Source organism: Urocampus carinirostris, chromosome 5, assembly GCF_059441175.1.
Source record: "Urocampus carinirostris isolate Australia breed hairy pipefish chromosome 5, RoL_Ucar_1.0, whole genome shotgun sequence".
NCBI classification, from domain to species: domain Eukaryota; kingdom Metazoa; phylum Chordata; class Actinopteri; order Syngnathiformes; family Syngnathidae; genus Urocampus; species Urocampus carinirostris.
Genome location: NC_142353.1, coordinates 17,257,581 through 17,275,154, shown reverse-complemented (window position 1 = coordinate 17,275,154; position 17,574 = coordinate 17,257,581). Strand labels below are relative to the sequence as shown.

The 17,574-nt window shown below is 40.2% G+C and overlaps 1 protein-coding gene across 1 annotated transcript; it reads right to left on the bottom strand.

The window, feature by feature from the left end:
- Positions 1–1,203: 1,203 nt before the first annotated feature.
- On the bottom strand, positions 1,204–13,943 carry LOC148365628 (arrestin domain-containing protein 3). The gene is made up of 7 exons (XM_088336020.1): positions 13,583–13,943; positions 7,675–7,716; positions 7,535–7,595; positions 6,872–7,022; positions 3,899–3,995; positions 3,575–3,831; positions 1,204–2,570 (listed from the first exon to the last, which is right to left on the bottom strand). The coding sequence occupies exons 1-7, from the start codon at positions 13,842–13,844 to the stop codon at positions 2,322–2,324; spliced, it is 1,119 nt and encodes a 372-aa protein (XP_088192146.1). The 5' UTR covers positions 13,845–13,943; the 3' UTR covers positions 1,204–2,321.
- Between the last annotated feature and the right edge of the window lie 3,631 nt (positions 13,944–17,574).

Below are 17,574 nucleotides of genomic sequence, written 5' to 3'. Positions count from 1 at the left end.
AAAAACACACACTATAGCTGAATTTGCTGATGACCATTAATCAACCAGGGAACATTGAGGAAACCCATCTTTGTGTTATTTTATTAAAGGCAATACAAAAAATACAAAATTAAAAAGAACCGCTAGGTGTCAGCAGAGGTTTCAAGAAGCTTTAGCTCCTTTCTGAAATAGGTATGAAATCTATGAGCGAAGTTCCTATATTCAGGTAAACATTTTCATAAAGAAATGAAATGATCTGCATTTATATAGCGCTTTTCAAGTAAAGACTTCCCAAAGCGCTTAAAGAATAAAAAGGATTTTGAAATCATTATGTTGTTTTGCTTTTTTGACAAATACACAGTTGGTAAACACTACAAGAGATTACATCTTCATGAAAGCAAGAAATATTGAGGAGGAAAACCCTCAATAGTCGCTTTATAATCAAATCTTACATCATAATTTATTTGTGAGTCTCCGAAAAGACCCTCAGCCCTCCAGCTAAGGCTTTATACCATTAATGTACTAGACTGGTCCTTGTGGCTTTTCTCACATGTGGCCGCCAATCTAAAATGTGTTAATGTGCTTTAAAGGGAGAGTGTGTAGTACTTTAAGCTTCCTAGTGGTACACAAAAACGTATATTTAGTAAAAAAAAAAAAAATAAAAAAAAAAATTAAAAAAAAATAAAAAAAAAACTGAGCTATCATGATGAACTATCATCCCCCAAAAAATCATAAGTCGAGAAATTTGTATTTGTAGAATCCCTCCCTGTCTAGGATCGCGAAGCTTCACTGCGCTCTGTGGCAATGCTTTTATTTTGCATTAGACAACAGCGCTAACTTGTGGTCAAATATTATACACTGGGGTTCGAAGGGGAAATTGTGTATTATCTGACCACTAGATATGCAGTTTTACTAAAAGCAAAAGGAAGAGTCCAAACCACAGAAAATGACCAAAAAGTTCTTTTTTTCCTTTAATTCAAAATTAAAGCTCATGTAATGTGAAATGAAGAAAAATGTCTTGACCTGAGAGTATTTTTTTTAAATGCATATTTGCATGATACTTTGCGTATTTTTGCTTATTTACTAAATCAAGTTTTTTTTTTAAAGACTACGAAGCGCTCCAAAATACACAGTGTCCGTTTAAAGCTTGAACGTTTTTGAACTCAAGTTAAAGCAGGTGTGATATTTTTACTTTTGACAGCACAAATAATCAGAGAAAGTCAGTTTGATGACAAAACAAATTCATTAAATGACAATATAAGCTCTATAATAGCTTGTCCAGAGTACGATACATGTTAACATATTTACACTGAATACATTACAGTACTATGAAAGTACGAAATTACATGTACTCTGTAGTAACAGGGGAATAAAATAAATACAACTTCCAATTGCTCACCAAATAACTGGAATAAACTAGAACAATACATTGTTGCCCTACTGTCTAGAAAAAAATTGTTTTAAAATAGGATTGGAACTCATGCTAATCGTCATACATCAGTTATTGCAATGAAAACCAACACTCGCAGTATAACACACTGTCATACTGTAGCTGTTTTACTGTTAGTAATTATAGTACATCCACAGTCTCTTAAAAATGTATTATAGATCTATTTTTTGTCATGCAGTTTTAGGGAAAAGGCTACATTGGTGGACCCTTCACATGATCATGTCATTTTTTTACAAATGAAAAGGTCCTAGTGGTATCAGTACTTGCTATATGTGATAGAGACTACTCAACAGAAGAGTACTTGTACTGGTATCCGTGTGAAAAAAAAATGTTACCGCATATGCCTTATTTTATCCATCAGTGGAAAACTGAATAAAACAAACATGCTTGAATTAATATGCAAAATGATTTGGGTTAACAATAAAAACATGATATTTATAATCAGCTGTAATATTGTAGGTGTTTTACTAAAAGTAATTACAAGAGACCCAAACGTGCCACGCCTCCTTCCCCAATTATAGTCATGCATTTTAAGGGAAAACGCTACATAGGTGGACCTTTAAAACGATCAGTCATTGTTTTCTGAGGAAGCTTTCTAATAGAAAGGTACTAGTGGTATCAGTTTTTGTCATCTGTGATAGATGATACTCAAGAGATGAGTACTTTCACTTTTATCTGTCTGTAAAAAGGGTTATCACACATCCCTCATTTAGTCCATTACTGGTAACCTGACAAAAACATGTTTTAATTTATATCCATTATTTCAAAACTCTGACGGTTTAAAATGCACACACGTGAAATGTTAAACGAATACAGGAATAAAAAAATAAAAAAAACGATGAGCATAACTGAGGTTCAGTTTACACCCATGTTTTGAGATTTACATTCCCCATCATTGTTTACTACCATTATTCAAAGTAGGGTACATTCCATAAGATTCATAAGGAGGTGGAGCATTTGGAGGTTGTAGGGGTGGTGGTGTAAACGGGTTCCAGGCTAGCTGGTTTTGGTATCCAAATGATTCAAAGCCAAAAGAAGCAGAAGGCGCACTTGCTGTCATGGCAGGTGCATGAGCGGCTGCAAGGATAATGATGGGAAATTTGATCTCCGGGTCTGAAGCGTACTTCACGTCCAAATAAACCTGTAGAGAACAAAGCTGCGGTGAAAAGGGGCATAGGCAACAAGCTAGTCTTCAAAAGAGGGGGCATTTTAATTTGTGTTAGGATGTATAAGATCTTTTGTGTTTAAAAAAAAAAAAAAAAAAATCCAGCCGAACTTGACCTGGGCCTGCAGGTTTTAAAGCCAGACCCAAGCCAAATTCCCCCAAATTTAACTCGATTTGCAAAACCGAATTTCCTTATTTCATGTGTGACAACTTGAGAGAGGTGATTTATGATAACAAATGAAAGTCCTTCTTTTCAGAATCAGCTTTTTTTATCATTGTGGTGCCACAACAAAACTAGGGTTGCACTCGAGTTGACAAGGTATACAGTAAAAAAAAAAAAAGACATATATAAAGTATTCACGTTTAAAATAAAGATAATAAACAACCGGGATATTGCACTTTAAAACGGGATATTGAACCTAAAACTGGAATATTGCACTTAGAGCTGGAATATTACACAACTTTGTTCCAAAACTGTGGTTCAGTATGGTAATAGCTTTGGGGGAAGAGGGAGGGGTCGGACATGTAGAGAGTAAGGAGAAAAGGGACTCAATACACATGTAGAGGTAAAATCTTGGGCCAGGGCCTGAACCTAAAGCAAGCCTTCTCTATCAGCATTTCATGGCCTTGCAATTTTTAGTATCAATTTATCCCATAGCGTTTTTGGCAGAAACAACCCACAATATTTATTACGGTTAAAATAATCTGCATATTTTAGTAGCATGATGAATGCATTTGCACTACAAACAAACAGCCGGACAAATATTGCAAAAGAGAGATCTTAAGTCAGTGAGAGAGAAGTTTGACCCAAACCAAATGTAGTGATTGAGAGATTTTAGGCCCTAGCTGGGCTGAAATTTTGGTCGAGCTTAAGATCTTACCTCTGGTTGTTGATAGTTCTATCTCCACAATTGGCGCATAACTGGACAACATCAGAAAAAGAACAGTATCCGAGTTTAACTAACTGCTAAAAGGCTTACCCTGAGTCTGTACTCCACTTTAAGAATTTTGCAGTTGAGGATGGATGGTTCCATATCATTGGGGATTGTGATAACCCTTGTGACATTTTGGTTGGATGATGGAGGAATAGGCTCTCCCACTTCTTTAAGGAGGTCTTTCGTATCAAGTTTTCTCTTTCCCTCTGCAAAGAAGCTGTGTTTTCTATAGATGCAGTACTTGGGTTTGATTTCACGGTTGGAGTTGTTCTGGATGGAGGCTAGAACCTTTAAGCCCTCTCCTAAAACAGAGCAGGATGGATTTATCTGTTCCAGATGTTAGGTGAAAGTCACTGTAAGAGCTCCTACCTTGAAAGAAACCAGATTTCTCAATCTTAACATCCATAGCAACAGTTCCTGAGTTGAACACGTGCATTTTTTTATCCTTTGTTTCGTGTTGCGGTGTCTGAGGGGAAAAACGTACACTCAACTCAAGGATAATGGGTGAGATGATACTGGCATTAAATTGCTACAATACGCCTGGTGTCGTGTTGCCAATTTTAAAAGCAGCAGCTCTTTAAAATTGCTAGACTGATTTCATCTTGTGCAGTTTAATAGAATAATATTGCGAATATTATTGCATAATTGAGCTCCTATTGTGAGTATTAAATGCTGACATTTAGATATTCTTAAATACCTAATGTTGACAAAAATGTTGCACTTGGTCAAAAACGTTTTTATTTGGATGTATTTTGAGATCTTGCGCCGGCCTCACGTCTTAATAATACCCTATCAAAGATAGCAGCTGATTCGAAATAAATCCTACTGGTTGGCTTTGTTTGTTTTGTAAGAAGGCAATTAGTTCATCGAAACTTTGCTAATACCCCAGAATGCACAGAGTAATTAGTGTTTCCAAGGTTGGTTGGTTTTAGAACCAAAGAATGACAAGGTGTCACAATATTTTTTAAAATAGTACCTATTCTATTTCAACTGCACGTTGTATGGGTGGGATGAGGGTAAGTTACAGAACATTACACATGCAGCGTTCTTAAAAACGGTATAGCTTAGAGTAGGAAACATTCTCGAATTGGTTCTTCTAACACTTTAATCCAAAGGAACAAGGGAGATACTTCTTAGATACTTAAAGATTCCCACTTTTAAATCAATTCTTGCCCTGAAGTCTGATATCCCACTAAGCAAAGTAGACATATTCCAAGCCTGAAATGAAACGTATGGTATGTGAAAATGATGGAAACGCTATAGTCCCATGTTTGCAATGGGCTTGCAGTTTTGCGAGCTCTTCATGAAAATACCCAACTGAAAAACTATCATCCTCAAGAATTCCCATAGTGTAAAAATGTTAATTTTGCTGAATATAAAATATAAATGAAAATTTGCATGTGTTTGTAACTTTTCAGCATTTTTTGGGGTAAATTACGTAACGATATACTCCAACTACTTATTCTAATAATCATCATCAAAAGTAAGATATACATAATAAGAGTAAGAAAAAAGATAGAGGGACTTCATCTTAGGGCCCGGTCACACAGCAGTTTGCGGCTGAATCACGGCCAGAAATTCCTGCCTGTGAGGCGGACGCTATTGGACGCTTTGAGATCGCCATACAGACGAGATACAGCAGTGCTTAACACGCGGTCGGAAATTCGCGCGCGGGTGGCAGCGCGAAGAAGTTTTGCGCTGCTCATTTCTTTAGAGCGCGGGTGCACAGCCTTTCACGGGCGTATCGAGGCTGAATCACGGCCAGAAATTTTTGGCCGTGAAGCAGACGCTGTTGGGCGCTGTTGGACGCTTTGAGACCGCCATATAGACGAGATACAGCAGTGCTTTACTCGCGGTCAGAAATTCACACGCGGTTGGCCGCGCGAAAAAGTTTTGAGCTGCTCAAAACTTTGAGCACGTGTTAACCGCGGGCGGCACACGAGGTAATGACGCGGAAATGACGCGGAAATGACGCGGAACGACGTGCTCTGGCCGCGGCCAGGGCTTGTTACACATGGGTAGGACAGGAAATTTCAGCGGGTAATCGTGGGTGGAGCATGGTAATAGCATGTTCTGCGCCTGTATCGCGGTGTTATTACGTGAAATTAGCGTGTTACGCGTGTGACGGTCAAACACCTTTTTCCGCGTATATACAGCGCGATTTGCCGAGCACACGTCAGTTGTGCTCGAGACGTCAAGGGGGTGAAGATGGATCCCTGTCAGCGTAGTGACCTCGTCTTAATCCATTTTTATTTCTTGACATTTCTTTTCATTTCATAACAAGATAATAAAATCAAAATGAAAACTATTACAATAATAACATATTGGCTTCTTCGGTGCCATAGCTTGAAATCTTGATCTTCAAGGGACTGTGTCTTGAGCGGTTATGATTTCTACAGCCCGGTGTTATGCCGAGAAATACATCCCTGCAGAGATTTGCATCCCCTCGCTACTACAACCACTTTTACCTCGTTTTATCTCACTTTTATATCACTTTTAGGGAATGTAATGGCGAACATATAACCAAAACCACTTCGTCTTGCATTTGTTGGGAATGTAATACAACTTAAACCATTCCGTCTTTGTTTTTGTTGTGAACGTAATCGAACGGTAATGCACACCGTATATAAAATCTTCCCCCCCTCGCGTGAACGCGCATTCTGCTGCGCTTCCAACAAAAGCGATCGTATTCTATATAAAACGCTTATTAAAACAATAAAGCGAGCTAATTATAACAATTGGGAGATCCTAGTCTATATAACGCGTTTATTTAAACAATAAAGTGCGATCGTATTCTACAAAATGCGTTTGTTAACGCGGATGAAAAAGTCACCAACGTCAATGCAAGCTTCCAACAAAAGCTATCGCAGCAGAATGCGCGTTAACGCGAGGGGGGGGGGGGGGGGTGTTTGCGTAGGAGTCGGATTTGGGCACAACACCGGCTCGGGAGCTTTTATACCCGTGGTCCACACGAGAAAATGACGCAGAAATGACGCGATGAGGAAGCGGAACAGTCGCCGGCGTCTGTTTTGCGGGCATACCACCGATGAACAGCGGCTTGGCCAATTTTGCGCATTTTCCATCGCGGGCAACCACGGGCAAAAAAAAAAAAACGCAAAATTTTAGCCGTGATTCAGCCGCAAACGGCTGTGTGACCGGCCCCTTAGAGTTGGGAAACTGTATATTTGCAAGTTCTAGTAAATGTCAGCCACAGAGATGATGAAATGTATGAAATTGGCGACCACGAAGTAAGTGGCAACTCTCACGTTAATAGATGTGGGTGTGTATGTGAGTGTGAATTATCAGCGTTGGCGCGGATCTGTAATGCATCGACATGCTTACCATGATTTCTTGCAACATAGCGGGGATTGGTTGTGGCACAAAGGGGATCTTGATGGTATCTTTTGAGCGTAACCTCATTGATCTACTTAGCCTGGTTTCCAGAAGGTACACAACTTTGCCAACGGAACCCTTGAAGGAGGAAGGCATATCCCTGGTGCAGATAATCAGACCACAACAACTTTTATATAGATAATCTGTTGACTGATAAAGTATTTTATCAATATGTCAGCATACTTATTCATTTATTTAGTTTAGAGGGACGCAGTGTAATATTTGACCACTAGATGCCGCTGTATTGTGTTGTGCAACTGGAAATGGGTGCTACAAAGCACAGGGAAAAAAACCTACTGACTCATAGTGACCAAAACACCCCATTTTTGGACCCAGCTTTTTACAAATTGTTGTTTTTCTGGGGGTTCCCCTTTGCATCAAAATGGCGGACCAACATGCCAGCTCACACTAAGTTAGATGTTATGTCAAATGAAAAACAATTTTTTAAACTACAAGTATAAAATAAAATACACATTACATGACAGTTCATGTTTTTTGATTAGCGTTCAAATCAATAGTTTTTGTTTAAATGAATGCTTTTCTTTACCACAGGGAAGTGCTAAATAGTACACAATGTCCCTTAAATAGCAATAGAGTTGAAATTTGACCTACTGCATTGGAAACTGAAAGGTGAAGGGGAATACATGAGATCCTGGGGCAAGTAAATTACTGCCTGAAAAACAACAGATTCACTTATAATAAATGAAGCTGCTATTGATTTATATGAGTTGGAAAAAAGTGTTGATACGTACATTTCTCTCCATTGTTACTGGTCAGGAGTGTTTGATGGTCTTCTAAAAAAAAAGATGAACACAAAATGGAACTTTTTAACCGATAGAAATGCTTTCAGAATACAAGCTGTTTGGCCTAAAAACCAGATGCATTGCTGTAAATTGTATCTGTGAGGTGGGCAAGCCACGTCTAACAGACAAAAAGTTTTTTTGTGTCCGTGTGCATGAGTGTGTGTGCATGCACACACATCCTTCATTGTAAGGATCTGTGTAGTTGCTGTAATTGGCAAATGACTATAGTGTACATTTTGTGCATGAGACCTTCAGATTATAAACCGGTAATTGTATTGCATGCTATTGTGTGTTTTACATTGTAAATTGGGCCACTTTCCACATTCATAACCAGCATACAGTAAAATTGTGATTCATACACCAGCATCATCTCATCTCCCATTTCATTAGCTGCACCGCTTAACCTCAGTAGGGTCGCGGGGTGCTGGACCCCATCCCAGCAATCATCGGGCAGTGGGCAGGGGACACCCTCAACTGGTTGCCAGCCAATCGCAGGGCACACAGGGACAGACAACTCGCTCATTCACACCTAGGGACAATTTTGGACCGGCCAATCCACCTGAAATGCATGTCTTTGGAATGTGGGAGGAAACCGGAGTGCCCGGAGGAAACCCACACAAGCACGGGGAGAACATACAAACTCCGCACAGGAAGTCCGGTAGCCGGACTTGAACCCACACATGAGGTTCCCAAGACCTTAGAACTGTGCCGCACACTCGCTAAACACTGCGCCGCCGTGCTCACCAGCATCATAATTGTGCATTTTGCAAAAGTGACATTTCTCAAGAGCAATATGAAGTGAACGGATGAAATAAATATGTATTTTTTGCATGTCATTTCATAAATGGGTTTCCAATAATGTAATCAAAGCCATATGATTTCCTTGTTTTACATATTGTAAGAGAAAAGAATGAATAAGAAGCCTCTATAGTCATTAAACAAGTATAATGAAATTGGAGGGCTTCTCCTTACAGTGTATGTAAAACTAATCAAAAAGGTCAAAAGTTTGAGGTTGTAGTAACTGCTACACACTTGACAAACACAAACAAAGTCTTTTCTATATTTTACAGGTCATTGTAAAACAGATGTGAAATTGAGCTAAGGGAAACACTGAACGTGATGTTGTCGAGGATCAACCATGATGGATTTACTCCTGATCCAACAAAGCAACACTACAAAGATTGCTGTGATCATTTTGTAGCAGGTAGTGTGATTTGAATCATGTATTTTGTACGTCTAGTTGTAGGGCTGCTGCAGTGTGTTGGCTACATGAACCCATGTCTTCAATGGCCGCTAGCCCAGGGGTCAGCAACCCAACATTTTGAAAGAGCCACAACAGACCCTAAAACAAAAAAATATATATTTCTGGAGCCACATAGAAAATAAAAGCCTTCTAAATCAAAATTTTTAATTAAAAGAAAAAAAGATACATGCATAAAAGTAAAGCCATTCCACATTTTTACTTATTGTAAAGAAAACTATCACACACAAAAATACATTTCACTCCCCAATCTTCCTCCATTTTCAAATTCTGAAAAAAATGCAACGGGCCTCATGATACAGCAACCCAGGAACATCTGTGGGAAAGGGGAAAACAGATGCAACGCATGGTGGAGACAATCAGTAAGGCGTAGGTGGACTCCAGTCAAGAAGCACTCCACAGTACAGGAGACCTCTTAGCATCTGCCGCACCCTTTGACCATAGGGTCCTACTCACACTACCCCAATGGGCGCTGTAAAAGGAGGAAGGAGGTTAGCTGGGTACTAGGAGAAGATGGGCAGTGACTGGCCATGACTGCCGGCCCGCCTGTAAAACTGTATGATTGCTCACACATGCTTACAGCCACAGAAATAGACGCCACACAAGACTTAACTACACAGGAAGTTGTGTACATATGTACGTGTGTCATGCCAACTGACTGGACAGGGAAAAAAAGAACATCCACATCTTCATTCACATTCACACCTGTGTCTTCATCCAGACCTGCAAGGGTCAGAACAACAATAAATAAAAAAAGGTTCACAACTTCCCATCAGGTAATGGCAACTTCATGAAGACAGCCATATTGGCTTCAAACTAAAATGTTCACCAAAGACAAAGCAAAAAAAAAGTTTGTTTATAAAACCAAGCAAAGCTCAAAAAAATGCTGGGAATATAAAGACCCTCAGTTTGAGGGTCAAATGCAACTTGTAGTAGAATGACTGTACTAAAATAATTACCTTATTGATGAATGAGCAAAGGAAGAGCTTTTTATATCTGATGTGGAAGATGTGTGTTTAGTCAGCAATTGGTTACTCAGGTTAAATATTCCACTTACTTTCATTTGTAGTTTTGATGACATATTCAGTTTGAAGAGATAATACTGTTTTGACTAATGGCTCAGATTATTTGATATTTTCAGGGGTTCATTTTTTTTTACTTGAACCAATGTGTACTCTTTGTTTTTGCTTTTTTGTTTAAGGTTTTCAACCTGTTAACTACTATCCGTTATCTGTTACCCAACTGTATACGATCAATTACCACTACTACTGTCACAAGCAACCTTCATCACCACCTCGAATTTCTAAAGAAAACAAAAAGAAGAGAAACAGACCGAGTAGTTCCTTGAGTGACCAAAACTCTCGAAGGTTTGAGTGTAAACTGAGGACAAAAATCAAATCAAAACCAAACAACTGGTCAACGTGCAATGATTATACCGAGCGACCATAAATAAATAAATAAATAAATATGCAACTGTTTTGTTGAGTACGCATTCTATAGCGTTGCTCAACAGACCTCCCAAAATATCAATCTATAATAAAGTCTTATTTTAGCGTGTGTGAGAGGTATATTTTGGAGGCAACTGGGCCCAGGCACGGAGTAATGCGAGTGGCAGCCTAAGGGGGACTTGGGGAAGGGGGAAATTCAGGCTTAAGCATGGTATGTATAAAATTGCCCGAGTGTGAGTCCACACTCTCCAGTTTCACTCTCCGATCTAATAAAAGCTAAAATTCCCCACATATAAACGCTGCCGTACATCCTGAACTTTTTTTGCCTGACTGGATGATTCCAAGTACTTAAAGGACACTTATGACTGAATGAATGAATGAATTTTTCTCCTAGGTCGGAATTTCTGTAGAATTGTTTGTTGATTCATTATCTAAATTGTCCCTCAATGGTTTATTAAATGACTAAAATTAAATTTTGATTTTTGGCAATGACACCGGCAATATCATGACAAAGAATATATATACTACGTAGTATATATATATATATATATATATATATATACAGCTATTGTCTTCTGCTTATCCGGGGGTTGGGTCGCGGGGTCAGCAGCCTTAAAAGGGAAGCCCAGACGTACCTATCCCCAGTCACTTCCTACAGCTCATCCGACGGGATCGCGAGGCGTTCCCAGGCCAGCCTAGAGACATAGTCTCTCCAGCATGTCATGGGTCGCCCCCGAGGCCTTCTGCCGGTGGGACATGCCCGGAACACCTTCCGGGGGAGGCGTCCAGGAGGCATCCTTAACAGATGCCCGAGCAACCTCAACTGGCTCCCCTCAATGCGGAGGAGCAATGGCTCTACACGGAGTCTCTCCAGGATGACTGGGCTTCTCACCTTATCTCTAAGGGAGAACCCAAACACCCTGGGGAGGACATTAATTTCAGCCACTTGTATCCGGGATAGTGTTTTTTCGGTCATAACCATAGGTGAGGGTAGGAACGTCGATCGAGCGGTAGATCGAGAGCTTTGCCTTTCGGCTCAGCTCGCTCTTCACCATGACAGACCGATACAGGGTCCGAATGACGGCAGACGCTGCACCGACCAGTCTGTCGATCTCCCGTTTATCCTACCCTCACTTGTGAACAAGACCCCAAGATACTTTAACTCTTTCACTCGGGGCAAGATCTCATCCCCAAACCGGAGGGAGCAAGCCACCCTTTTCCGGCTGAGTATCATGGTCTCGGACTATATATATCCATCCATTATCTTGCGCTTATCCGGGGTCGGGTCACGGGGGCAGCAGCTTTAAAAGGGAAGCCCAGACATCCCTATCCCCAGCCACCTCCTCCAGCTCATCAGACGGGATCCCGAGGCGTTCCCAAGCCAGCCAAGAGACATAGTCTCTCTAGCGTGTCCTGGGTCGCCCCTGGGGCTTCCTGCTGGTGGGACATGCCCAAAATGACCTCCCGAAAGACTCGTCCAGGAAGCATCCTCATCAGATGCCTGAGCCACCTCAACTGGCTCCTCTCAATGCAGAGGAGCAGTGGCTCTACACAGACTTGTGTATATATATATATATATATATATATATATATATATATATATATATAATCATGACAGGCAGAACAGAGGTGCAGTGGCTAGCACGTGTGCGGCACAGTTCTGAGGTCATGAGATCTAACCTGCTGTGTGGAGTTTGCATGTTCTCCCCATGTTTGTGTGGGTTTCCTCTGGGCACTCGGTTTCCTCGTATATTTCAAAAACATGCATGTTGGGTTGATTGGCTGGTCCAAATTGTCCCGAGGTGTGACTGAGCGAGGAAATTGTCTGTCCCTGTGTGCCCTGCGATTGGCTGGCAACCAGTTCAAGGTTTCCCATGCCCACTGCCCGAAGACGGCTGGGATGGGCTCAAGCAACCCTATCTCCCGCGCACCCCCGACCCCCCGCGACCTTACTGAGGATAAGCAGTGCAGATAATAGATGGATGGATGATTATGACACTGCCTTTGCACTGAATAGTTTTCCTTCTGCACAAATAAGAGCTTGCTCTGTCCACTCCACGCATCGGCCCGGTATTGCAGTACCTCCGGGAACTGTACATTCGCACTGATCGCAGCAAGGCTTTGAGGCTAGGACCTTGACTCGGCCTTTTGGCTGAGAGTAAGTGTCCCGGCTCCTTGGCTTTGTAGCGTATTATGAACTGACCGATAACGGATAATGGATAATTAATAAAGAATATAGAACAATAACCCCCCCCCCATTCATAAGAAAATATGTATTATTTATTTCTGTATAGGGACTTCGTTTATATGTGTTGCCAGTCTTAAATTACTGCTAACTAAGCCGAATTACTCTGTACATAGAGTAATTAATAAAGAAATAAAGGAAGAAAGAGAGACTGTGACTACAACAAACCTTTACAAACAGATATAATCCCTACAGGCGACAATTATGTTCCCGTAAATGAATAGAACAATACTGACAAATGAATTGAAAACTTGGGCGTCAACGCTGAATGTTTTATGTAATCCATGAACACATGCGTAGAAAGCTGCAACAGTTACAGTTCTGACCAGGGTTGGGTAGGGTTACTTTAACTGGATTACTTTTGGATTACTCCAATACGAAATATGCAAATAAAAGACAAAATAAACTAAATATGAATACAATTACTGAATTTTGTGCAGGCTTGGGGAGTAACAGAATTCGTGGAACTGCAAAAATGATGTTGGCAAGCTGTTTGGATTTATTTTCATTTTGTTTCTGTCGCATTTTATGTTAGTTTTGCCAGAGATCAAAAGAGATCAAAGCCAGGAGAGAAAGCTTACCACGTGTTATGAGTCATAATTTTATTCATATTTAGTTTTTTTTGTCTTTTGTTAACATATTTGGTATTGGAGTAATCCAAAAGTAATTGAAAGTAATCCAGTTAAAGTAACCCTACCCAACCCTGGTTCTGACATCTTGTTTTGTTTCCTGATAACCAAAAATGGCTTAATAACGGTGACTCCGAGGAATTGCTCCAGGCAACCACGAAACTTTCCGTTAAGCGCAATTAGGCTACAAACTGTTCCTTTGTGCGTCTCAAGGAGAATACACGATTTGACTTGTACAATATTGCAACGTCGACGAAACAACAACAAAACTTACCATTTTTCTCTCCGTGCCCAATAAAGTAATGTCTGACGCTGAAATACTTGTCTTTGGAGTGGTAAGTATGAGTAGTTTGTCCATGTCTCTCGCTCCACGACACTTCAGCTTTGCCTTTAAATTTCACGTAAAGCGCCTCGGCTTTGCATTCGCTGGTAACCTCCAGAACAACTTGTCCGGTGACAATGTCGCCATTAGTAAACGTTATTTTTTCGCTGTCGTTGTTGTAAGTAACTTTTAGGCTCTTCACTGTGGACGGCATGATTTCGAAAAATACAATTTAAAAAGTCTATTTTTTCCCTAACCACAACGGAGGGAAAGAAAACTTCCGCAATGGGCGCGCCTCCCGGTTACCTTTCGCCTTTTCTCTCCCCACAACGCCCATACTCTTACTTACCCCCCTCCCCTTCGATCTGTGAACTCAATGTTCCTTCTAGGTTTAGCACAGGGGTCTCATATTCAGTTGTCATGGGGGCCACTGGAGCTAGGGTCCGGGTTTAAGCTCGGGCCGAGTCGGTTTTTCCACAAGAAACCTCTGATTAAAAAACAAACTCTTTGTTTTTACATATCTTTTTAAATGCCCCACACAATAAGATATAAAAAAAAAACATCAAGTATCAATACTATAATGAATCAATCAGGAACAACTGAATCCATAATTTGTGTGGGCTGAACTTACTGTACATTAAAGCAGTGTCTGAAACCCTTGACAAAAAGTTACCGGACACCAGGGCAGACAACTCTGAAAAGTCATAAAGTTGCCTGCCCCATTTTCCCAACTTGAAAACACAATTAAAAAAAAAAGTGGCTCTGGGGGGTAGAGCGCTCGTCTTGGGATCAAGAGATCGCAGTTCGAATCCCGGCTCCGAGACGCAGAGACGTTTTGTAAGTTGTAAACCCAACATAAAAGATCCACGCCCTGGCGTCCGGGCAGACGTTATTTCAGACACTGATTAAAACATAGGTGTCAAACTCACAGCCCGCAAGCACCACGTTGGAGACCCCTGGTGTATCGCTACAAGAAACAAGTGCTAAAAAGGTATAATACAAACATTTGAGATTCTAAGTGACCATAAGGCTTGTTTTTTATTCTATTTTTTGTGAGGTTTTTACCCGTAGCAGCAAGAAAGCGGATATTTATGTCAGCTCCAGGTGAGGCTAATGTCATGTAAAATGAATGCACATTTCTCAAACTGAAATCATTTCAAAACATGCAGTTTCATTTCATAATTCTTGTATTATTGTTTATTTTTTAAATCAATATTTCTTTTACCACCGAGACAAATCTTGCTGCTACCAGTGCGCAAAAAAATCCAACAAAAAACTGGCGAATGGCCGTTCAAGAAAATAAGAATAGAAGAAAAATGGTGTGGTATGGTCGTTTTGAGTGTCTGTAGTTTGTATCCTTTCTTGTAATCTTTGGCCCTCATTTTCAGTTGCACATCAGAATACAGTTGGTCAAACAATACACACTGTCCCTTTAAAGCTCACTCACAAACTGATTTCATAAGATGCATTGTTAGAATATAATGCCTTTAAAAATAAAACATTGTATGAGTGCACCTTATCTGTTATCATGGGACAAACAAGTTGAGTTTGATTTCAGGGTGTGGCAGAGTGTACAGAGTGCTTTATAAACACATGATTTTAAAGCATCATACATTTTCCACTCCTCCTGAATTCTTATTAATAGGCTGCTTGTGAGATAGTCACTAGCTGTTAGGTCCTTTTCTACATGAAAATAGGCTTAGGTCCTTTTCTACATGAAAATAGGCTTTAAGCTAATGGCTATGAACAGTCAAGCTTTTGTAATTAAAAATATTGACTCAGATGAAATATTCCGAATTATTTTGGAGCCTGACTGCCTCATGTGGGGGGAGGGGGGGGGGTTGGACCCAAATGCAGGGAAACCGGAACGGAGGCAGGTGTGCTCAACAAAGGATGGCATTTATTTAAAAAAACAACAGAACTAGAACAACAGACAGACAGAAGTCTCAAAACAACTACCGAAGCTTCTAAAGCAGAAGCAAAAAAAACAATATAAAGGGTCAGTAAAATCACAACCAGGTGTTGAGAGGATGGGCTGAGAGACGTGTCCAGTTCCATACAGTGATTCACAGCGTGTCATGTTTGCACGCATAGCACATTGTACAATTTCATTTCTTTGTGAAAAAAAGACCATTTTATGCTCAAATAGCCTACAATTGTGAAAAATACCTGTGTTCTCTTCCACTAATCATTAGTGTATATGTCATAGTCTTCAATGTCAGTAGGTGTCAGAATACTCTACACTCTTTTTAATAATAACAGATAGCGTATTTTTTTGTAATTATGATCTCTTCAGGAAGCAGTCTGGGCAAATCCTTTAAGAATACCTTGCTTTAAAAAAATCTGATCATTTAAGGTTTAATAAATCCATTCATCCATTATCTGCACCGCTTATCCTCAGCAGGGTCGCGGGAGTGCTGGAGCCCATCCCAGTCATCCTCGGGCAGTGGGCAGGGGACTCCCTGAACCGGTTGCCAGCCAGTCACACGGCACACAGAGACAGACAACTCACTCGCTCATTCACACCTCGGGACAATTTGGACCGGCCAATTAACCAAACTTGCATGTTTTTGGAACGTGGGAGGAAACCCGGAGAAAACCCACACAAGCACGGGGAGAACATGCAAACTCCACACTGGAAGATTTGATCCCATGACCACAGAACTGTGCCACACACACATGCTAACCACTGCGCTGCCGTGCTGCCCAGTTCAAAGAGTCCTTATGCTCTATCTATCTGCTTTTATCTTATTTTTAGAGCTGTTTGTGGCAGGTTTGAGGAATTAAGGCTAGGGGGAGTGCTGGAGAGTGACATGAGCTCATCCCCACATGTTTTTTTGTCAGTGGATCATGAAAATGGTGAAAGAGAGAAAAGGCCCTGTATAAGTACAGTCCAAATGCCAACACAAATCCCCCAAAAATGAAAAAATAAGAGTATTTGAGCTTGGCTAAGACAAGCTCGTTCTTGCCTGCGCATCATGAATGAGCTGACAGGCTGTGATCATGACTTCAAGCCAATGAATGTGGGCAGAGAGTAACAAAGTTCTAAATTCGTACAACTTCTCTAAATACATACTAAAATTCAAGATTGCTGTTCGTTTCCATTGAACTGCTTTTGTTTGCCTCGGGGGTGTACTTGATTTTTCTAAACAGGCCTTTAAAGGAAAAATACAAGATACTGCTAGATAAGAAACCTTAGTTGGGTAAAAATGACCACATTGCTCAGACTCATTGATATAAAATTACCAAATTTATACTTCTGTGCTTAATTTCATTCTGAATATGAATTAAGCTCATAGTTGGGGAATTTGAAAGGAGAATGCATTTGTGTGGTAACCCTCAGGGACAGTATTACCCTGTGGAATGTACCGTAAACAGAAAATCATACATTTTATTGTGCATGCCTACTGTGTTCTGACAAGTATGGTACTAGCTAGACCACAAATTCTTAAACTTGACCTCTTTTTTTGTTGTAGCCCCACTACTACATTATGGAACCTAGTGTTTATTAAAAAAAAATACATTTTCTTAATATTTCTTAAGTGTAATTTTATAAATGATGTTTCCTATTTCTACATTAAACTCTAATTTGTATTTTCAGATGCATGTCCAGGCTAAAATGTTCTTTATATCTTTTCCACTAGTCTCAATATGGCATTGTGTGGGGTACGAATTAGGTAGCTCAGGGGCAGCCATTTTGTCACTTCTTATAGTCATCAGTAGGCATACAGGCTGTGGTCAAGGTTCAGGTAATGATCAATGATGGGACTCTTGTTCTCTGGAATGAATATTACTATCAATAATAATAACTTTCTAAAATGTAGTTTTATCTCGTGACGAAGTGGCAACACATGTACTGTGAAAACAGAGGTGCCAAAATACATGGACGCATCTATTACTTGAGTTAATTTGACCTTATTTCCTGTTTTGTTTTTATTTTTGTT

Coding starts and splice junctions, on each gene's coding strand:
- LOC148365628 (XM_088336020.1), bottom strand. CDS start 13,844: ATGCCGTCCACAGTGAAGAGCCTAAAAGTTACTTACAACAACGACAGC. Junction 3,832..3,898: donor GAAATCTGGTTTCTTTCAAG/GTAGGAGCTCTT, acceptor GCTCTGTTTTAG/GAGAGGGCTTAAAGGTTCTA. Junction 2,571..3,574: donor AAGTGGAGTACAGACTCAGG/GTAAGCCTTTTA, acceptor TGTTCTCTACAG/GTTTATTTGGACGTGAAGTA.